This window comes from Oncorhynchus gorbuscha, linkage group LG02 (genome assembly GCF_021184085.1).
Source record: "Oncorhynchus gorbuscha isolate QuinsamMale2020 ecotype Even-year linkage group LG02, OgorEven_v1.0, whole genome shotgun sequence".
In the NCBI taxonomy this organism is placed as follows: Eukaryota; Metazoa; Chordata; class Actinopteri; order Salmoniformes; family Salmonidae; genus Oncorhynchus; species Oncorhynchus gorbuscha.
The window spans coordinates 107,101,378-107,125,572 of record NC_060174.1 but is presented as its reverse complement, the minus strand read 5'-3'; the positions used below and the strand labels follow the sequence as shown (position 1 = coordinate 107,125,572).

Genomic DNA, 24,195 nt, shown 5'->3' with positions numbered 1-24,195 from the left:
ATAATAATAATAATAATAATAATAATACTAATAATAGTAATAATAGTAATACTAATAATAGTAATAATAGTAATAATAGTAATACTAATACTAATAATAGTAATAATAGTAATAATAATACTAATACTAATAATCCTAGTAATAATAATAATAATAGTAATAATAGTAATAATAATAATAATAATAATAATAATAGTAATAATAATAATAATAGTAATAGTAATAATAATAGTAATAATAATAATAATACTAGTAATAATACTAGTAATAATAATAATACTAATAATAGTAATAATAATAATAATACTAGTAATAATACTAGTAATAATAATAATAGTAATAATAGTAATAATAATAGTAATAATACTAGTAATAATAATAATAATAGTAATAATAGTAATAATAATAAGTAATAATACTAGTAATAATAATAATAATAGTAATAATAGTAATAATAATAATAATAATAATAATAATAGTAATAATAGTCATAATAATAATAGTAATAATAGTCATAATAATAATAAATAATAACGCAAATTTGTATTTTCAGAACATAAATCAGATAGATAATCGTCAAGATAATCAAGATAAACCGCCGTTAGTGGTAACACTATGAGACATTTACAGGTATGTACTGCATAGAGCGCGTTGACCATAATGGTATAATGGCATATAGAGTAGAATAAAAGAATAAACCTCTATTGAAATTCTGTTATCTGCATTCTGCTGCCACTTACACCGGTTCCATCAGTTTGGCTTGTTTACGCTGTAATCTGAAAAACAGTGGGAGCAGCTTAACTTTCAGCAGAAACAGACTGATACTAACATAATCAGGTATTTTGTTCCAAGACTAAGACTTGCTTGAGATACCAGTTTGTTTGTGACATCATGTCACTCCTTCATGTTCGGAATCAAAAAGGTGGTGGTATGGTGCCACAAACTGACCTGGGACCAGGCTACACTTGGTTGATTCATTATTTGAAACATACATGTAGATATAAATAGTAAAATATCACTTTATTGGTCAATTGGACACAAGGTCCACCAAAATTTGACTTCCACTTTGAACCCAACCCCTCCAAAAGGACGCACATGCATATGCTCGTCGAACATCTCATTCCAAAATCATGGTGTCACGCCTTGGTCATTGTATTTTGTGTTTTTGTTATATGTTTGGTTAGGCCAGGGTGTGACATGGGTTTATATGTTGTTTTCGTATTGGGGTTTGTATTATTTGGGATCGCGGCTGATTAGGGGTGTTGTTAGGCTTGGCTGCCTGAGGCGATTCTCAATCAGAGTCAGGTGATTCTCGTTGTCTCTGATTGGGAACAGTATTTAGGGAGCCATAGTTTCGCTTTGTATTTCCTGGGTGATTGTTCCTGTCTCTGTGTTGTGGTCACCAGATAGGCTGTAATTAGTTTCACGTTCCGTTTTGTTGTTTTTTTGTATTTAGTATCAGTTATTTCATGTACGCGTTTCTTTCATTAAAGTCATGAGTAACCAACACGCTGCATTTCGGTCCGACTCTCTTTCTTCAACAGACGAACGTCGTTACACATGGGCATTAATATGGAGTTGGTTCCCCCTGTGCTGCTATAACAGCCTCCACTCGATGTTGGAACATTGCTGCGGGGACTTCCTTCCATTCAGCCACGAGCATTATTGAGGTCGGACACTGTTGGGCAATTAAGCCTGGCTTGCAGTCGGCATTCCAATTGATCCCAAAGGTGTTCAATGGGGTTGAGGTCAGGGCTCTGTGCAGGCCAGTCAAGTTCTTCCACACCGAACTCGACAAACCATTTCTGTATGGACCTCGCTTCGTGTATGGGGCATTGTCAAGCTGAAACAGGAACGGGCTTTCCCCAAACTGTTGCCACGAAGTTGGAAGCACAGAATCATCTAGAATGTCATTGTATGCTGTAGCGTTAAGATTTCCCTTCACTGGAACTAAGGGGCCGGAACCAAGAAAAACAGCCCCAGACCATTATTCCTCCTCTACCTGGCAGATAGCTGCCACACCAGTGTAGTACGGATACCCACATGTACTTGCTCACCTGTGATTCAGCACAACCTGGCGATTCACCTGGCTGACAGATGAGAAGGAAAAGAGTGAGATGTAAACAGATAGAGATAATAAGCTTACATTTGATACCTGTCTAAGTACCTGTCTAAGTACCTGTCCAAGCAGAAACACCTGAGTGGAGTATCCAGTTCATTTGATACCTGTCTAAGTACCTGTCCAAGCAGAAACACCTGAGTGGAGTATCCAGTTCATTTGATACCTGTCTAAGTACCTGTCCAAGCAGAAACACCTGAGTGGAGTATCCAGTTCATTTGATACCTGTCTAAGCACCTGTCCAAGCAGAAACACCTGAGTGGAGTATCCAGTTCATTTGATACCTGTCTAAGTACCTGTCCAAGCAGAAACACCTGAGTGGAGTATCCAGTTCATTTGATACCTGTCTAAGTACCTGTCCAAGCAGAAACACCTGAGTGGAGTATCCAGTTCATTTGATACCTGTCTAAGCACCTGTCCAAGCAGAAACACCTGAGTGGAGTATCCAGTTCATTTGCATTATAGTGGAAATTACAAAATTGTTATAATGCTATTATTGAATAAAATTGTTGTTTTATGCAACAGAATAAAGGGGTTGTTAGAACGCTCATCTGTGTTCTACTGAGCATGGGCCTCTGGGAGATTTACGATGTCTTTGAGGATACAGAAAATCCAGAACACTGGTTAATGTTTCTGTACTGTAAGGTACCAGGGAGAGATGAAGCGGGGCCAGACCTTGGTCTCTACACAAAGATAACTGTTTTTAAAGCAGATACTGTCTGCTGTGAAATATAAGTATCTTTCATAGTAATCTTAATCTTGTGACCCATTCCATACATCTGTTGTTTGTCATGTAGACTGAAGGTGGTGTATCTTGGCTATAAAATACGTTTGGACTTTTGTCTAGGGGCTCTCAACGAATCATCTGAGGGGGATTCGTCGAACCAGCCATCATTATCTTAGAGCACTCAATCAATTCACTTTATATGTGTGTGTTGTATTAACCTGCTCCCTTATTAATAAGTGAATACATATTTAGTTTAAGTATAACTGACTTGTGTGACAAGTTTGTCTCTCCTCATTTGATAGTAAAGAAATTAACCACCAGAGCATGCATACATTTGTCATATGTGTGGCCATGGAGAGAATCAAACCCACAATCATTGGTTTTGCAAGTGCCGTGTTCAACCAACTCAGCCACACAGGTCCACCACTAAGTAGTGTCCCAAATACCATCCTGTCCCGATTTAGTAAAGTAGTGTCCCAAATACCATCCTGTCCCTATTTAGTAAAGTAGTGTCCCAAATACCATCCTGTCTCTATTTAGTAGAGTACTGTCCCAAATACCATCCTGTCCCGATTTAGTAAAGTAGTGTCCCAAATATCATCCTGTCCCTATTTAGTAAAGGAGTGCAGTACATAAGTAACCGGGTGACAATTGGGTCTATTCACAACACCGCAGGATCATCTTATACGTCATCCAATCATAAAGAACCTCTGCCAAACACAGAATTCTGGGAAGAGGCCAGAAAAAAAACGGTTTATCCTGTTCACTACACAAATAAAGACAAAAAAAACGCATCAAGCCAGTTTCCCCTTTGACCCAGCCTTAGCCACACAGCTTTCAACCAGCACGAGACAATACAATGTTTTCTTACGTGAGAGACACGGATGCACAGTATGAGAAGACGAGCCTTTGTTGAGAGGAGAATATACAATTATATAAAATCAATAACAACAATAAAGATGATAATATATGACAATAATATAAAAGATTCCACATTTTGGCTGCAGCTTGTCAGATGTCCTCACCAGCAGATAGTCATTCCCGCAGCCAGTACTAAAGCAAGTTGGAAATGTTCACGTCCTGGGGAAAAAAAGAAGAAAAAAAGTCAGTCATATTTCTGCAAAATAACAAGTACTGTAAACTTAGATTAGTTTATGAAAATGTCATCATATCTGTGTATTTGATGTGCAGACACATAATAGATCTAACATCAAGATCTTTAAAAAAAAAGAAAAAGAAGAAAGAAAGAGAGACTTTAACCTGCAAAAGGTTTGTTTACGAAACTGATTAACTAACCTGGTAATATTGATAATAGTGGTAACAAACATTCACACCCCGAGTATCAATATTAAACAGGCTAGTTAAATCGGCTTCGTAACGAACCTGCTGCATGGATCAGTTATTCAATTCCAAGTTCCTCTCCTTTAGGTAAAGGTGTGATGTCGGTACAAAAACAGGCTTTTTTTAACGGTCAACCATTTAGATGTTTCTTTTGTAGAACAATTCGACACCGACACATTCATGTATCTGATTGATGGAGTAAACAGGCTCAGGTGTGTGGCTCCTTCAAAGAACAGGGAAGAACCATGGAGAATAGTAAGACATTTACATTTACATTTAAGTCATTTAGCAGACGCTCTTATCCAGAGCGACTTACAAATTGGTGCATTCACCTTATGACATCCAGTGGGACAGTCACTTAACAATAGACACTTCATCATTTCTAGAACCACGCTATATTGTTTGTCCTCGTGTGTCCGTTCATGTTTTTCAGTATAAAATACTCTGCAGCCACTTAGTGTGGACACCAGGTGAGGTCACACACAGATTCCTGTTGCACCCTCTGGTTGGCCCTGTCCAGGGGTGCTGTCGGACGGGGCCACAGTGTCTCCCGACCCCTCCTGTCTCAGCCTCCAGTATTTATGCTGCAGTAGTTTATGTGTCGGGGGGCGAGGGTCAGTTTGTTATATCTGGAGTACTTCTCCTGGCCTATCCGGTGTCCTGTGTGAATTTAAGTATGCCCTCTCTAATTCTCTCTTTCTCTCTTTCTTTCTCTCTCTCAGAGGACCTGAGCCCCAGGTCCATGCCTCAGGACTACCTGGCCTGATGACTCCTTGCTGTCCCTAGTGTTGTGATGTTGGCCTCTTTGGGTATAGCAACCCCATCCTCCTCTCCCTGCCTCCCCCTTGCCTCCAACTAGGCTGCTGTGGTCAGAGGTCGTAAATTCCTGAGAAGACCCTGCCACATGGCCACATAGTATAAGAGGCAGAGTACATTTTCATAGAGAACAAAGCAATTCCTTCTACCTCAAAGAACTTGAGGTACGAACAAATTTCATGTTCCGGAGAAAGTATAAAGATCGGTGAAGAATCCAGCTATGAACTGGTCCGTTTGTCACAACTTGGGGAAGCTCATGGGAGACGGTGTGGCCACATTACCATAACGCTGTTTATATAATAGCCTCAGATATGAGGTTTACATCTAATTGTTGTATAAGATGAATGAGTATGATACTGTTTACACAATTTGTGATGTGATTTTGGACTGTTTAATGAAGGAAAACTCAAAAAGGGAATTGGATTTGAACTAAATCAGAGGACCGCCCCTGAGCCCAGTTAGGGTCAGACATCCTGGGACAGCCCCTGAGCCCAGTTAGGGTCAGACATCCTGGGACAGCCCCTGAGCCCAGTTAGGGTCAGACATCCTGGGACAGACCCTGAGCCCAGTTAGGGTCAGACATCCTGGGACAGACCCTGAGCCCAGTTAGGGTCAGACATCCTGGGACAGCCCCTGAGCCCAGTTAGGGTCAGACATCCTGGGACCGCCCCTGAGCCCAGTTAGGGTCAGACATCCTGGGACAGCCCTTATCTGCCATTTCCGAATAAAATCCCCACTCGGGTTGTCGATCAGCAGACCGAGCTTACCTCAATTACGAGATGGCTACAGGTTGCAGATCATGTTTTTCTCCATTAGGAGGGGGACAAGACCATTGCTGAATCTTTTAACCATACCACGTGGTTAAACTCTTAAACTATCGATACCGACAGAATAAGAACAAGTCTTTGATATTAATTACTAAGACAATTGATGTATGGATGACTCATAGTGAAGACTGGGTTCATGCAGATAACCAATATATTTCCTTGGTGCCCCGACTTCCTAGTAATTACGGTTACATGATCAATCAGTCTCATCTCGTAATAACTAATTACAGAGAATCTTTGATAAAAACTATCAGTCTTCAGTTAATGATAGTAAAGACATGACAATAATGGCACCCCGTGTGAGGCCTTTAAAACTAGGATGCACGTTTGGGTCATTTTGATAATATACATTTATGGTGCCCTGTGTGAGGAATCTAATATAGAATTAGACTTTGCTGTGGAATTCTATATATCAATTGTACGAACATAAGAACAGACTGCTTTGTATACATTTATATTGGTTGTATGTGTGTTCCCATTTGAAGAGGCTACATTGCGCCTCCGGTAGTATCATATGCTACAGGAACAACTCGATTTAGCCAAAACTAAACACGATAATGTCCACGCCAAACTAGATCAATTTGAAGAGTTAACTACAAACAGGAGCACTAAACTTGATAACATGATGCATGAGGTTTTGTTGAACGTTACTCAGAGTAACACGATTCTACTCAAAACGCTGCAGACCAAAGACGATCAGTTAATGAACACAATGACCAAATGAATGATGAGAGAAATCAGGTGATGAAGAAGGAAATCTCATCACTGAATCTCTCGCTCCGTACTCAAGACCTCTATCTGCAAACCATGACAGATAAGTTTGAGACCGAAAGGAACAAGTGTGACAATCATGTGTCCAAAATCAGTACTCTAAGCGCTCAAGTGGACTCTGCAATGCAGCAGAATACCACCCTTATGTACCATCTGGAGGAAGTCCAGAATGGTCATGCTCTACAGCGGGACTACCAATCCAAGCAACCGGAGCCCTGTACTCACAGGAGTAAAGACGATAGGTTTCAGACCTTGCCCCCCTCATGTGTCCCTCAGTCTTCTCCTCTTGGCCATTTGGCACAGAGTAATATTGCGCCTCTTGGCCAACAACAACAAGGCTTGGCTTCTCCTCTTGGCCTTTCCGCCCCACTTTCGCCATAGGATGAAGCCAACCCTCTCTGCTCGCTTGGCGCGGAATACCTTGACAAACTCATCAAGACCTTCCCCACCTTAGACCCCATTCCAGGTCAGCCAAACGATACTGAGACGTTCCTAGCTGACATAAGAGTATGCGTTGGATGGCAACCCGACCGAACGCTACGGGTTCTGACAGGGTTTACCTGTTGAAGCGAACGTCGAATAGACACGTGACAAGTTTCATTCGTCTACAACAGCGACACGTGCTAAATTACTACGCTAAACACAAGTTTACCATCATAGGCTTCGTTCAGCGTACTCTGGCCTACTCACTGAAACAGGCATGGGAAATGTAAAATATATCACTAGCCACTTTAAACAATGCTACCTTATATAATGTTTACATACCCTACATTATTCATCTTATATGTATGTGTATATACTGTACTCTATATCATCTACTGCATCTTTATGTAATACATGTATCACTAGCCACTTTAACTATGCCACTTTGTTTACATACTCATCTCATATGTATATACTGTACTCAATACCATCTACTGTATCTTGCCTATGCCGCTCTGTACCATCACTCATTCATATATCTTTATGTACATATTCTTTATCCCCTTACACTTGTGTCTATATGGTAGTAGTTTTGGAATTGTTAGCTAGATTACTTGTTGGTTATTACTGCATTGTCGGAACGAGAAGCACAAGCATTTCGCTACACTCGCATCAACATCTGCTAACCATGTGTATGTGACAAATAAGATTTGATTTGATTTGAGGCATGGAAGACCTGTTACCTTTTAAACAAATGTTCTTGTCGAACATGTATCCTACCTATTTGGGCCCTGCCGCCCACGTTGGCTTGCCTACCTTACAACTCAGAGAGCTTGCAAGCACAGCTTTTGAGGCATCAAAAAGTTCACAACGCTAAGAGCCCTGACCACTCGGTTTTGAAGTTTGACCAGGAGCACTCACTCCAGTCAGAGGAGCATTATCAGGTATTTGAGCGTTCAGGGATGACGCACAACAACAGTTTCTACCACGAACCACGATTCCAATAACCTCTGCGGTCTAAATAACTGTAAAGTACGTCTCCATCAACATGACTACCGCTACAATCAACCTGTTCACTACGTTTCTGCACCCAACCCACACGAAACGACTACCGCTACAATCGACCTGTTCACTACGTTCCTGCACCCAAACCACACGAAACGACTACCGCTACAATCGACCTGTTCACTACGTTCCTGCACCCAACCCACACAAATCGACTACCACTACAATCGACCTGTTCGCTACGTTCCTGCACCCAACCCACAAAAAGTGTCAGAACACAAGGGTAACAAAGGGTTGAATGGTGATCAAAACGTAGACCAATGTTCTCCAGACGTTCCACTACGTGAAGAACTAAAGCGAGAAACATTTGAGAAAAGGGTAAAAGATAAATCACAATGACTAGACGGGGAATTACCGGACACCAGGTCCGCAGGAATTAACACCCATAGTAAGGACTAGACGGGGAATTACCGGACACCAGGTCCGCAGGAATTAACACCCATAGTAAGGACTAGACGGGGAATTACCGGACACCAGGTCCACAGGAATTAACACCCATAGTAAGGACTAGACGGGGAATTACCGGACACCAGGTCCGCAGGAATTAACACCCATAGTAAGGACTAAACGGGGAATTACCAGACACCAGGTCCGCAGGAATTAACACCCGTAGTAAGGACTAAACAGGGAATTACCGGACACCAGGTCCGCAGGAATTAACACCCGTAGTAAGGACTAAACAGGGAATTACCAGACACCAGGTCCGCAGGAATTAACACCCGTAGTAAGGACTAAACAGGGAATTACCAGACACCAGGTCCGCAGGAATTAACACCCGTAGTAAGGACTAAACAGGGAATTACCGGACACCAGGTCTGCAGGAATTAACACCCATAGTAAGGGCGTTAAAATTCTAATTTCTCCCACTCTCACTCACTCGAGACCCTATCCAGAGCCCGCTTGATCAAGAAACAAGCCCCCGGGCTTTATCTATAGACTCTGATACAAAGGTTGCGAAGAAAAATGGTCAAACGCTTCGTTAAAGCCAAACGCACTCAAAATCGGAAAAGTCAATCTGCTTCCACCTTGTACAGAAATGGCACATCACGTCGTTGCGAACGACCACTCCACTTTGTGGGGAATATGTCCACGAACCACGAATCGAAACGGCCATACCTGGAAACAGTGCTGGAGGACTGTTTAACTTGTCATGCGCTAATTGTTTCGGGTGCGACAATATCACTCATCTCTCAAACATTGTTTGATGATCTCAAAAGGGCTTTGAAGCCAGCTAAACGTTGGTTAAAAGTGGAACGATGCGACGCTACACTTCGAGGGGTCACTCAGACTACCTCGCCTCTCACATTGAGGGTCATGCTGAAACTAGAAACGCGACTACGGAGAACACCGTACGAGGCCGCCAGAGCATAAATCAAATCTAGTTGTAAACTCCCCTTTGAGAACAGTGAGGAGCAGACAGGCCCCTAGACGGGGATTATATTAGAACACATCTAAGATAGTACTGAGGTGTACCACACTGGAAGTACCACACTGAGGTGTACCACACTGGAAGTACCACACTGAGGTGTACCACACTGGAAGTACCACACTGAGGTGTACCACACTGGAAGTACCACACTGAGGTGTACCACACTGGAAGTACCACACTGAGGTGTACCACACTGGAAGTACCACACTGAGGTGTACCACACTGGAAGTACCACACTGAGGTGTACCACACTGGAAGTACCACACTGGAAGTACCACACTGGAAGTACCACACTGGAAGTACCACACTGAGGTGTACCACACTGGAAGTACCACACTGAGGTGTATCACACTGGAAGTACCACACTGAGGTGTATCACACTGGAAGTACCACACTGAGGTGTACCACACTGGAAGTACCACACTGAGGTGTACCACACTGGAAGTACCACACTGGAAGTACCACACTGAGGTGTACCACACTGGAAGTACCACACTGAGGTGTACCACACTGGAAGTACCACACTGAGGTGTACCACACTGGAAGTACCACACTGAGGTGTATCACACTGGAAGTACCACACTGAGGTGTACCACACTGAGGTGTACCACACTGAGGTGTACCACACTGGAAGTACCACACTGAGGTGTACCACACTGGAAGTACCACACTGAGGTGTACCACACTGGAAGTACCACACTGAGGTGTACCACACTGGAAGTACCACACTGAGGTGTATCACACTGGAAGTACCACACTGAGGTGTACCACACTGAGGTGTACCACACTGGAAGTACCACACTGGTCTTAAAGGAAGTCCAGTGGACTTGTCCACCTCCAAAACAAATGGCAACAATAATAATAATAATAATAATAATCAATCCTTGCCATGTGCAGGTTCAACTACAAGACAACTAGTAAAATGCTCCAATCATGTGTTCCGGTAGTATAATATTTCAGAATAAATCGGTAGGATAACTGGTCCCTTTGAGCACCAGTACCAATACCAGTGACAGTCAGTCCAGCTACAATCAGTAAGAAGGTTAGAGACGCAACCAATCAAATTACCCTTGACAATAGCAACATAGGAGTCACTCAGAGTGCAACATGTGGAAGGGAATCTCCAGTGCACTTTTCCAATGGTTAACACGCATGTCACTAATAAACAGAATCCTCCATTCAGGAGGAAAATTATTAGAATCATTAACCACGATCACACAACGTACGACTGGTCCAATACTTAGAGTACTTCCGGCGTGAGATTAGCTCCTCCGTGGATAACATAGGTATGACATCTATTTCATAGCTATCACCACTACATTAGTGGAAGACATAGTGACTTGTAGTAAAAACTACTACAGACTCCCTCGACACCAATTCTGACTGACCTCCAGGCATTGACATGAAAATTACCTGACTACGTCAGACTCATTCTGAACAAGTTGTAGTCTGCCAGGATGGTTTTCTTCCCTTGACATGCGCGCTTGTGTAAGCATAAACACACCTGCACAACGGAACATCCAATTAGGATTTATGCTAGGATCACTTAAGGGTCCAAGCAAAATACCAGCCTTAGTAAATAAAGTTGAACATTTACTTCTAGGCCTTTGACTCTACAGCACTCACCAGTTGTCTTCCCAGAAGTCCATAGGTCATCCCTGTAGACTGCCCAAAATGAGTGCCTTACAGCTGTAAACTTATCATATAGTTATCAACTTAGGATAGTGCCTAAACAGCACACCAAGTCAGACAACCCCAGACATTTTTCAATTTTCATTTTACCTTTTATTTAACCAGGCAAGTCAGTTAAGAACACATTCTTATTTTCAATGACGGCCTGGGAACAGTGGGTTAACTGCCTGCTCAGGGGCAGAACGACAGATTTGTACCTTGTCAGCTCGGGGGTTTGAACTCGCAACCTTCCGGTGACTAGTCCAACGCTCTAACCACTAGGCTACGCTGCCAGGATGTCATTTTTAGGAAGTGATAGAGACATAAACATAAAGTCCCCATACAACCATCACTTAGTGCCACAACGCCGCTCATTGGGGAATGAATGTAATTATATATATGTCATGAGTGCATTGTTAACATCTGCCTAAGTTACTGCCCAGATCTTCCAGTCTGGACGACGACCAGATGATGGCTCTCGCCCCACCTCTCTCCCTATTACACTCTCCCAACTCTCTCCCTTTTACACTCTCCCCATCTCTTTCTGTGTTTTACACTCTCCCTCCTCTCTCCTACCTCTCTCCCCACCTCTTTCTGTCTTTTACACTCTCCCACCACTCTCCCCTCCTCTCTCCCCTCCTCTCTCCCCTCCTCTCTCCCCTCCTCTCTCCCCTCCTCTTTCTGTCTTTTACACTCTCCCACCTCTCTCCCCACCTCTCTCCCCTCCTCTCTCCCCTCCTCTTTCTCTCTTTTACACTCTCCCACCTCTCTCCCCTCCTCTCTCCCACCTCTCTCCCTCCCTCTCCCTCTCTCTCCCCCTCTCTCCCCTCCTCTTTCTGTCTTTTACACTCTCCCACCTCTCTCCCCTCCTCTCTCCCATACCTCTCACACCTCTCCCCACCTCTCCCTATTACACTCTCCACACCTCTCTCCCCTCCTCTCCCCCACCTCTCTCCATATTACACCTCTTTCTGTCTTTTACACTCTCCACACCTCTCTCCCCTCCTCTCCCCCCACCTCTCTCCATATTACACCTCTTTCTGTCTTTTACACTCTCCCGCCTCTCTCCCCCTCTCTCTCTCCTCCCCCCACCTCTTGTCTTTTACACACTCTCCCACCTCTCCCCCTCCTCTCTCCCCACCTCTCCCCCACCTCTCTCCCTATTACACTCTCTTTTACCCTATTACACTCTCTCCCTATTACACTCTCTCCCTATTACACTCTCTCCCCACCTCTCTCCCTATTACACTCTCTCCCCACCTCTCTCCCTATTACACTCTCTCCCCACCTCTCTCCCTATTACACTCTCTCCCCACCTCTCTCCCCACCTCTCTCCCCACCTCTCTCCCTACCCACCTCTCTCCCACCTCTCTCCCCACCTCCTACCCACCTCTCTCCCCACCTCTCTACCCACCTCTCTACCCACCTCTCTCCCCACCTCTCTCCCCACCTCTCTCCCCACCTCTCTACCCACCTCTCTCCCCACCTCTCTCCCCACCTCTCTCCCCACCTCTCTCCCCACCTCGCTCTCACATGGACCAGGATTGGTAAACAAGGTTGAAGTGTATAATTGTAATACAAACATGCAGACAAAGCATCATTCAAAGACTGGAGTTTGCTATTCTTGGTATTGGATACGACTGAAAAAGACCTGAACCGCACCTTTATTTGCCAAGGTAGAGCACATGATCAGTGAATATATTCAATGTACAGGCTACAATGTGGGGATCTCATGCTTGGTAATAACTATATGTGCATGACTTCCATCATTAGCACAATAAAGTTAAATTATATTCTACTCCATCCATTGGCTTCATTAATGCCATTCAGACTGTTTTGAAGTGGATACAGCCGGCTATGAAAGCTAACTTGATGATGTCCCGTGTGTGTGTGTCTGGGTGATGTCCCGTGTGTGTGTGTCTGGGTGATGTCCCGTGTGTGTGTGTGTCTGGGTGATGTCCCGTGTGTGTGTGTCTGGATGATGTCCCGTGTGTGTGTGTCTGGATGATGTCCCGTGTGTGTGTGTCTGGATGATGTCCCATGTGTGTGTGTCTGGATGATGTCCCGTGTGTGTGTGTGTCTGGATGATGTCCCGTGTGTGTGTGTCTGGATGATGTCCCGTGTGTGTGTGTCTGGATGATGTCCCGTGTGTGTGTGTCTGGATGATGTCCCGTGTGTGTGTGTCTGGATGATGTCCCGTGTGTGTGTGTCTGGGTGATGTCCCATAACTCGGTTCTGAACTAATATTGATACCAAACAAACGTTTGGGTCAGCTAGATAGCTAGCTACACATCCACATATGGGTATTTGTATTCTCCACTGCACAATAATCAAGAAAATAGTTAGCTTGCTACGCTACTTCAGCTGCATTGCATGGCAAATACCAGCAAGCTTACAAAATTGTACATTCAATTGGCTGTAAATGCTTCAGCTAGCTAGATTCCTTACATCCACTGTTTCACAAGACGACAGCCTGGTTTGGTGTTTTTCTCAGGAGTCCGTAAAACATTAAACACGAATTACGATTTCATACTCAGGTCACAACACCCATAAAGTTATCCAGTTAAATTAATTTTATGACAACAACAAAAAATATGCATAAATTGTCTCTTCATTAACTAAACAGACATCAAGAACAGCAACAAAAAAATCTTAACAGCTGAATACGTTTGAGTGCCTGTATGGCATTATTTACCTGTGCGTGTCCCCATGTATGAGTACATGTGTGCATTTGAGAGTGTGTGTGTATATACATGTGTACAAACACCTGCACGGCATCAGCCTCAGGCAAACCGGCATTAGCTGTAAAAACACGGCCCCCTCAAACTTTTTGTTATGTTTTATTTTGACATTGTTTTGTTTTTTTGTTTTTTTCAACTCAGTGTTCTGTCACTCATGGGGACACTATGTCACCACAAAATCCACGGGTAGAGCTAAGATAATTTCAAGCCCCTTGGGTGATGTCATAGAGTTACATTAGAAGTGCCCATCCAAGAAGGCTCAAGGTCATTGGCCACAGATAAAATGACGTCGCATCACGTTATATCCACAGTATCTTCGATTGGACTGATCAATATCTTAGCTAGACAAGCAGTCATCGTCATGAATAAATTAAACAAATCTACTGACTTTTCAACCCTTATGAAGAGAAACTATAGATAAAAACGTATCGGTGCTCATCGGCCATCGGGCATAAACATTACACAACAAGTTGGAAATCGCAAATTCAACAAGGTTTGTAAAGGAATCGGTGACGAACTGCAAGCATTTCAAAGCCTTCTATTCAAAGCAATCGCCTTCTATTCAGTGGAGAGGGTGTGTGGTCCAAGTCTGGGTTTAAGGGTCTCTTTCCCCATTTTAAAAGGATAAACATTCACATGCAACACTAGAAAAGGATGAACACATTGGCCATGCTGTCATTCCAGCGTGACTTCTGCGGAGTTCAAAACAACTGGAAAATCTATACTTCTGTGAGATCAAAACTGGAAATTCAGAAGAAAACAAATACTAGCTCAGACTGGGAATCTACATTTTGAACAGTCATTCAACTCAGAATTCCAAGTCAGGAACTCGGGCCTCTTTCTAGAGCTGCGAACTGAAGATCTCGGATGTCATCATGATTCGACCTCGCCCCCCCCCCCCAGAGATCACAGCTGTCTTGAAAGCACCATACGTCCAGAGAAGAGAATGCAATACTTTGATGACAACATTTTCCCAAGAAGGTCCGCCGTGCCACCTTCATGTTCAAGTGAGCACAGCACAACAAGGGGAGTCCAGAAATGTATTGACTGCTGCTGCATAAATTAAGTAATATGCCAGGGAGATATATATACTGTGTATATATAGATGTGTATACTGTATATATATATATATAGATGTGTATACTGTATATATATATATAGATGTGTATACTGTATATATATATATATAGATGTGTATACTGTATATATATATAGATGTGTATACTGTATATATATATATGTGTATACTGTATATATAGATATGTGTATACTGTATATATATATATAGATGTGTGTATACTGTATATATATATATGTGTATACTGTATATATAGATAGATGTGTATACTGTATATAGATAGATGTGTATACTGTATATATATATAGATGTGTATACTGTATATATATATATATAGATGTGTATACTGTATATATATATATATAGATGTGTATACTGTATATATATATATATAGATGTGTATACTGTATATATATATATATAGATGTGTATACTGTATATATATATAGATGTGTATACTGTAGCTATATGAATATAGATGTTTGTATAGTAAGCTGTTAGTATATGGCTTTCGATATCTATAGAGACCTATATAGCCCCATGTGTGATATGTTCTGAGGGCAAGGGGGTATATATTATATATATATAGATGTGTATACTGTATATAATAGATGTGTAAAAAAGTTTATTATAGATGTGTATACTGTATATACATAGATGAATGTGCCTACTGTTTCTATAGATGTGTAAAAAAATATACTCTTCAACGATTATAATAATAATAATAATAATAATATATGCCATTTAGATGTTTTATACTGTACAGTCATGTATAGATTCTGTATACTGACATATATAAATGCCAAAAGTGGATAAAAGCTGTAACAAACATAAATGTGTTACTGTCATTCAATTCAATGTTTACTGTAGTTAACTATAGATGTGTATACAAGACTGTTATAGATGTGTATACTTATTTAAAAATAGATGTGTATACTGTAAAATTAAATGTGTATACTGTATATATATATAGATGATACTCTATATTATAGAGTCCTATACTTTTATAAGAATGACCTTTTATTAATTTAATTATAAAATACATATTTTATACTGTAATATAGATATGTGTATACTGTATATATTTATAGATGTGTATACTTTTATAAAAGATGTTACACTGCATAACTATAGATATGTATACTGTAGCTAAGAAATGAATACTAAGTGTTTGTTGAGTAGTAAGCTGTTAGTAGCCCATGGCTTTCGACATCTTGTAGAGACCTTGCCCCAACGAATTGAGGATGTTCTGAGGGCAGAAATGACTTCCTAATGTTTGGAAATAACTGTGCTGTGAAGAAATGACTGTGTCCAACCTCTGAAAAAAAGGTTTCAGTTTCGAATTTTGATCTCTGTACCATACATAGAGTGAATGGTGCCTAGGCAACTTTTTCTAAGCCAGGAAAAAAACGCACACTCTTCAACGTCATTATCAAGGACATATCCAAGGAAATGCCAATAGGGGAAAAAAAAACTCTAACAAACAAAAATGCAGTTAGTCATTCAAGGTTCAATGTTTGACGTGAGTTAACTGAAGTTAGCTAGCAAGTGACAAGACTGTTATCCAGCCTGCAAAGTCACCTATTTATTTAAAAAACAGACGACCAGAAGCTTTGCAAAATTAAATGAACGACTGTAGCAACAACCAAAAGAACTCTATTTTAGAGTCCTATATCTTTTGGTGGAAGAATGACCTTTTATTAATTTAATTATCAAAATACAATTTTAATGAAAATATGTCATTCATTGTTATTTTTAAGATGTTGGTAACAATTTTATAAAAGCATTTAAAAGCACAACTCATCGCATCCGGCCAAACAAGCCATATAATATAAAACCTGTAACTGTGTTCGTGATACAGAAATGACTGTGTTTTTGATACAGAAATGACTGTGTTTTTGATACAGAAATAACTGTGTTCGTGATACAGAAATGACTGTGTTCGTGATACAGAAATGACTGTGTTCGGGATACAGAAATGACTGTGCTCGTTATACAGAAATAACTGTGCTCGTGATACAGAAATAACTGTGTTCGTGATACAGAAATAACTGTGTTCGGGACACAGAAATGACAATTTTGTCATATTTCTTAAATAAATACAATTAATAATAATAAATGCCAGTTTACAGACGCTTTGGATCCAAAAACTAGTTTACAGTCATGTGTGCATAAAACATTTACTACACTCAGGTTGGGTGGTCTCAGGAATCTAGTTTACTACCCTGGCGTTGGAGCGCCATGCTCTACCAACTGAGCTACAGAAGGACCACAATTATTTACAGTTGAAGTCTGAAGTTTACATCCACTCAGGTTGGAGTCATTAAAACTAGTTTACATCCCACTCAGGTTGGAGTCATTAAAACTAGTTTACATCCACTTAGGTTAGAGTCATTAAAACTAGTTTACATACACTCAGGTTGGAGTCATTAAAACTAGTTTACATCCACTTAGGTTGGAGTCATTAAAACTAGTTTACATCCACTTAGGTTGGAGTCATTAAAACTAGTTTACATCCACTTAGGTTGGAGTCATTAAAACTAGTTTACATCCACTTAGGTTGGAGTCATTAAAACTAGTTTACATCCACTTAGGTTGGAGTCATTAAAACTAGTTTACATCCACTCAGGTTGGAGTCATTAAAACTAGTTTACATACACTGAGGTTGGAGTCATTAAAACTAGTTTACATACACTTAGGTTGGAGTCATTAAAACTAGTTTACATACACTTAGGTTGGAGTCATTAAAACTAGTTTACATACACTCAGGTTGGAGTCATTAAAACTAGTTTACATACACTTAGGTTGGAGTCATTAAAACTAGTTTACATACACTTAGGTTGGAGTCATTAAAACTAGTTTACATACACTCAGGTTGGAGTCATTAAAACTAGTTTACATCCACTCAGGTTGGAGTCATTAAAACTAGTTTACATCCACTCAGGTTGGAGTCATTAAAACTAGTTTACATCCACTCAGGTTGGAGTCATTAAAACTAGTTTACAGACACTCAGGTTGGGGTTATTTAAACTAGTTTACATACACTCCATACATTTCTTGTTTAACAAACTATAGTTTTGGCAAGTCGGTTAGGACATCTACTTTGTGCATGACATCGCCATCTGTTCGACTCAACTCCAGCCATTTTAATAATGGGAATTGATGGGAAATGATGTAAATATATCACTAGCCACTTTAAACAATGCTACCTTATATAATGTTACTTAACCTACATTATTCATCTCATATGCATATGTATATACTGTACTCTACATCATCGACTGCATCCTTATGTAATACATGTATCACTAGCCACTTTAACTATGCCACTTTGTTTACTTTGTCTACACACTCATCTCATATGTATATACTGTACTCGATACCATCTACTGTATGCTGCTCTGTACCATCACTCATTCATATATCCTTATGTACATGTTCCTTATCCCCTTACACTGTGTATAAGACAGTAGTTTTGGAATTGTTAGTTAGATTACTTGTTGGTTATCACTGCATTGTCGGAACTAGAAGCACAAGCATTTCGCTACACTCGCATTTAACATCTGCTAACCATGTGTATGTGACAAATAACATTTGATTTGATTTGATTTGTTTACAGACAGATTATTTCACTGTATCACAATTCCAGTGGGTCGGACGTTTACATACACTAAGTTGACTGTGCCTTTAAACAGCTTGGAAAATTCCAGAAAATTATGTCATGGCTTTAGAAGCTTCTAATTGACATCATTTGAGTCAATTGGAGGTGTGCCTGCGGATGTATTTCAAGGCCTACCTTCAAACTCAGTGCCTCTTTGCTTGACATCATGGGAAAATCAAAAGAAATCAGCCAAGACCTCAGAAAAAAAATTGTAGACCTCCACAAGTCTGGTTCATCCTTGGGAGCAATTTCCAAACGCCTGAAGGTACCACGTTCATCTGTACAAACAATAGTACGCAAGTATAAACACCATGGGACCACGCAGCCATCATACCGCTCAGGAAGGAGATGGGTTCTGTCTCCTAGAGATGAACGTACTTTGGAGAGAAAAGTGCAAAAAGTCAGTCCCGGAACAACAGCAAAGGACCTTGTATAGAATAACTATCTTCAAAGTAATGACGTGGGACGTCGAGTTTGAAAGCTTCTTTTAGTAATAATACTTGTTCACGTTACATTTAACAACTTTAGATTCTACAGAACTATGAAAGTAAGTTGCAAGCGAAAAATCAGGATGATCCACATAACTGGCGCGTTCTCTCTCTACTTCCTGTCGCAAGGCATTCTGGAACTTGCAGTCAAAAGCGTAATTCAATACAACAAAATATGTATGTAGTTCTCTCAATCTCCAACACACAAATTCTAATACAATTACACATGTAAATAACTGTAAAGAAAATGTATTTAGATACAGCTCAATTAATTAAACTCTTAAATTAATTACAATTAAATTAAACCCATTAAAGTTACAGAAACCTTGTGAAGATGCTGGAGGAAACAGGTACAAAAGTATCTATATCCACAGCAAAAAAACAAGTCCTATATCGACATAACCTAAAAGGCTGCTCAGCAAGGAAGAAGCCACTGCTCCAAAACCACCATAAAAAAGACAGACTACAGTTTGCAACTGCACATGTGGACAAAGATCGTACCTTTGGTCTGATGAGACAAAAATAGAACTGTTTGGCCATTAATGACCATCGTTATGTTTGGAGGAAAAAGGGGGAGGCTTGCAAGCCAAAGAACACCATCCCAACCGTAAAGCACGGGGGTGGCAGCATCATGTTGTGGGGGTGCTTTGCTGCAGGAGAGACTGGTGCACTTCACAAAATAGATGGCATCATGAGGAAAGAAATGTCAGAGACGTGTCAGAGAAGCAGACTCGGTCTCAACCTTTAAGTCTTGACTGAAGACTCATCTCTTCAGTGGGTCATATGATTGAGTGTAGTCTGGCCCGGGAGTGGGAAGGTGAACGGAAAGGCTCTGGAGCAACGAACCGCCCCTTGCTGTCTCTGCCTGGCCGGTTCCCCTCTTTCCACTGGGATTCTCTGCCTCTCACTGGCTTGCTGGGGCTCTCTCAGGCCGTCCCTGGGGGGGGTACGTCACCTGGGTGGGTTGATTCACTGTTGTGGTGAGCCTGTCTGGGTTGGCGCCCCCCCCCCCCCTTGGGTTGTGCCGTTGCGGAGATCTTTGTGGGCTATACTCAGCCTTGTCTCAGGATGGTAAGTTGGTGGTTGAAGATATCCCTCTAGTAGTGTGGGGGCTGTGCTTTGGCAAAGTGGGTGGGGTTATATCCTTCCTGTTTGGCCCTGTCCGGGGGTGTCCTCGGATGGGGCCACAGTGTCTCCTGACCCCTCCTGTCTCAGCCTCCAGTATTTATGCTGCAGTAGTTTGTGTCGGGGGGGCTAGGGTCAGTTTGTTATATCTGGAGTACTTCTCCTGTCCTATTCGGTGTCCTGTGTGAATCTAAGTGTGCGTTCTCTAATTCTCTCCTTCTCTCTTTCTTTCTCTCTCTCGGAGGACCTGAGCCCTAGGACCGTGCCCCAGGACTACCTGACATGATGGCTCCTTGCTGTCCCCAGTCCACCTGACTGTGCTGCTGCTCCAGTTTCAACTGTTCTGCCTTATTATTATTATTCGACCATGCTGGTCATTTCTGAACATTTGAACATCTTGGTCATGTTCTGTTATAATCTCTACCCGGCACAGCCAGAAGAGGACTGGCCACCCCACATAGCCTGGTTCCTCTCTAGGTTTCTTCCTAGGTTTTGGCCTTTCTAGGGAGTTTTTCCTAGCCACCGTGCTTTTACACCTGCATTGTTTGCTGTTTGGGGTTTTAGGCTGGGTTTCTGTACAGCACTATTGAGATATCAGCTGATGTACGAAGGGCTATATAAATACATTTGATTTGATGTGGATATATTGAAGCAACATATGAAGACATCAGTCAGGAAGTTAAAGCTTTGTTGAAAAAATGGACAATGACCCCAAGCGTACTTCCAAAGTTGTGGCAAAATGTAAACTTCTGACCCACTGGGAATGTTGTGAACGAAATACAAGCTGAAATAAATACTCTACTATTATTCTGACATTTCACATTGTTAAAATAAAGTGGTGATCCTAACAGAGCTAGGACAGAGAATTTCTACTAAGATTAAGTATCAGGGATTGTGAAAAAACGGAGTTTAAATGTATTTTTAAAATATTATTTCACCTTTATTTAACCAGGTAGGCCAGTTGAGAACACCTTTATTTAACCAGGTAGGCCAGTTGAGAACATCTTTATTTAACCAGGTAGGCTAGTTGAGAACACCTTTATTTAACCAGGTAGGCGAGTTGAGAACAAGTTCTCATTTACAACTGCGACCTGGCCAAGATAAAGTGTAGCAATTCGACACACAACAACACAGAGTTACACATGGAATAAACAAAAACATACAGTCAATAATACAGTAGAACAAAATAAAACAAAAGGTTTATATACAGTGAGTGCAAATGAGGTAAGATAAGGAAGGCAATAAATAGGCCATAGTGGCAAAGTAATTAATATAGCAATTAAACACTGGAATGGTAGATCTGCAGTAGATGAGTGTGCAAGTAGAGATACTGGGGTGCAAAGGAGCAAGATAAATAAATAAATACTGTATGGGGATGAGGTAGGTAGATAGATGGGCTGTTTACAGATGGGCTATGAACAGGTGCAGTGATCTGTGAGCTGCTCTGACAGCTGGTGCTTAAAGCTAGTGAGGGAGATGAGGGAATGAATGAAGGTGAGGGAGATATGAGTCTCCCAACTTCAGAGACTTTTGCAGTTCATATATTTGGCTACGGTGTTTGTAAACTTCTGACTTCAACTGTAAATAATATAAATATTAAATATGTTGCAGTCAAGATATGTTGAAATCCATGGAAATACTCTGACATCAATACATACATGCACAACAGATATAAAATTAAATTAAAAAAAAAATCCAATAAACTCACTCATTAAACATTTCTTCAATAACTTATTGATAACAAAACATCACTAATCGGGCTCTATTGTTTTGTCTAGAGCTAAAGGCTAGTGTCAAACACACACCCCTTACGGCAGGTTCGGCAATTTATCAGTTTCCTCCAGATAGGACTCTTGGCATTCAGGCCAAAGAGTTCAATCTTGGTTTCATCAGACCAGAGAATCTTGTTTCTCATGGTCTGAGAGTCCTATAAGTGCCAATTGGCAAATTCCAAGTGGGCTGTCAGTCCTTTAGGTGCCCAGCAGGCTGTCATGTGCCTTTTACTGAGGAGTGGCTTCCGTCTGGCCACTCTACCATAAAGGCCTGATTTGTGGAGTGCTGCAGAGATCATCCTTATGGATGGTTCTCCCACCTCCACAGAGGAACTCTTGTCAGAGTGACCATCAGGTTGGAGAGATATGGTGCCGGAGGAGATAGCTGCCGTTTTTCGGGCTCCTAACCAATTTTGTTAGTGTGGGGTTTTTTCACGTTATTTCTAACTTATTTTGTACATAACACTCCTGTCACCGTCTCTTATGACTGAAAAGAGCTTCTGGATATCAGGACAACAATTACTCACCTCAACACCATTATCCCAGAAACCCATTGGTGCGATCATGGTCGACAGGTTAAACTTCTTTCTAGACCGCATAAAAGTTTTCTAAAGATATACTACCGTTCAAAAGTTTTACGTCACTTAGAAATGTCCTTGTTTTTTTTTACAGAAAAACTCATTTTTCTGTCCATTAAAATAACATCAAATTGATCATAAATACAGTGTAGACATTGTTAATGTTGTAAATGACTATTGTAGCTGGAAACAGCTGATGTTTAATGGAATATCTACATACTCATACAGAGGCCCATTATCAGCAACTGACACTGCTGTGTTCCAATGGCACGTTGTGTTAGCTAATCCAAGTTCATCCATTGAAAAGGCTAATTGATTATTAGAAAACCCTTTTGCAATTATGTTAGAACAGCTGAAAACTGTTGTCCGGATTAAAGAAGCAATAAAACTGGCCTTCTTTAGACTCGTTGAGTATCTGGAGCGTCAGCATTTGTGGGTTCGATTACAGGCTCAAAATGGCCAGAAACAAAGAACCTTCTTCTGAAACTCGTCAGTCTATTCTTGTTCTGAGAAATTAAGGCTATTCCATGAGAGAAATTGTCAAGAAATTGAAGATCTTGTACAACGCTGTGTACTACTCCCGTCACAGAACAGCGCAAACTGGCTCTAACCAGAATAGAACGAGTGGGAGGCCCCGGTGCACAACTGAGCAAGAGGACAAGTACATTAGAGTGTCTAGTTTGAGAAAGGACGCCTCACAAGTCCTCAACTGGCAACTTCATTAAATATTACCCACAAAACACCAGTCTCAACATCAACAGTGAAGAGGCGACTCCGGGATGCTGGCCTTCTAGGCAGAGTTGCAAAGAAAAAGGCATATCTCAGACTGGCCAAAAAATAAAAGATTAAGATGGGAAAAAGAACACAGACAACTGGACAGAGATATGGCTTTTTCAATCCAACTCTGCCTAGAAGGCCAGCATCCCAGAGTCGCCTCTTCAATTTCATGGTTGTTTTAATGTGCTTTTCTTTCAAAAACAAGCACATTTCTACGTGACCCCAAACGTTTCAATGGTAGTGTATACATTTTCACAGCGTTACCATGGAGTCTGATTAAGAATAATCCACAGTTCTGAAGCACCGTTTGTTTACAGGTTAGCGTCTTTCTCGTATATTCCTGCACTGACAAAACTATTAAATAAAACTGCTTTAATTGACATATTAAAAATGCGTGTGTGTCTGATCTGCCATTCAAACATTTAGCTCTTACTAAAGATGGGAAAATGTCGAGAGACATTTCAGAACTGTTCACGAGAGTTATGGAAGTGACTTTCCAGCTAAAAGTAAAATGAGTTGAAGTCTCAACTAGCTGCCTAACAATCGTACCTTTACAAGGCTCAGCTCAAAATCATTCCGGGTTATTTTTTTTTAACCTTTATTTAACTAGGCAAGTCAGTTAAGAACAAATTCATATTTACAATGACGGCCTAGGAACAGTGGGTTCACTGCCTGTTCAGGGGCAGAACGACAGAGTTGTACCTTGTCAGCTCAGCTTGCAACCTTCCCGGTTACTAGTCCAACGCTCCATTATGAGTTGCATACTAGCAAAGCACAAGAAACCAG

General features: G+C 41.2%; 1 protein-coding gene across 4 annotated transcripts in view; it reads right to left on the bottom strand.

Moving 5' to 3' along the window:
• LOC124015201 (globoside alpha-1,3-N-acetylgalactosaminyltransferase 1-like) overlaps positions 1–24,195 on the bottom strand; it is a 49,521-nt gene that overhangs the window by 7,630 nt on the left and 17,696 nt on the right. For 2 of the 4 annotated variants that reach the window (XM_046330239.1, XM_046330257.1), the window contains exons 2-5: positions 3,872–3,926; positions 3,718–3,753; positions 2,058–2,090; positions 741–776 (exon numbers count right to left, since the gene is read on the bottom strand). In XM_046330239.1, coding sequence (XP_046186195.1) covers positions 741–776; positions 2,058–2,090; positions 3,718–3,753; positions 3,872–3,926 — 160 coding nt within the window. The remainder of the gene's footprint in view (positions 1–740; positions 777–2,057; positions 2,091–3,717; positions 3,754–3,871; positions 3,927–24,195) is intronic. The other 2 variants (XM_046330248.1, XM_046330264.1) reach the window with 1 other exon arrangement.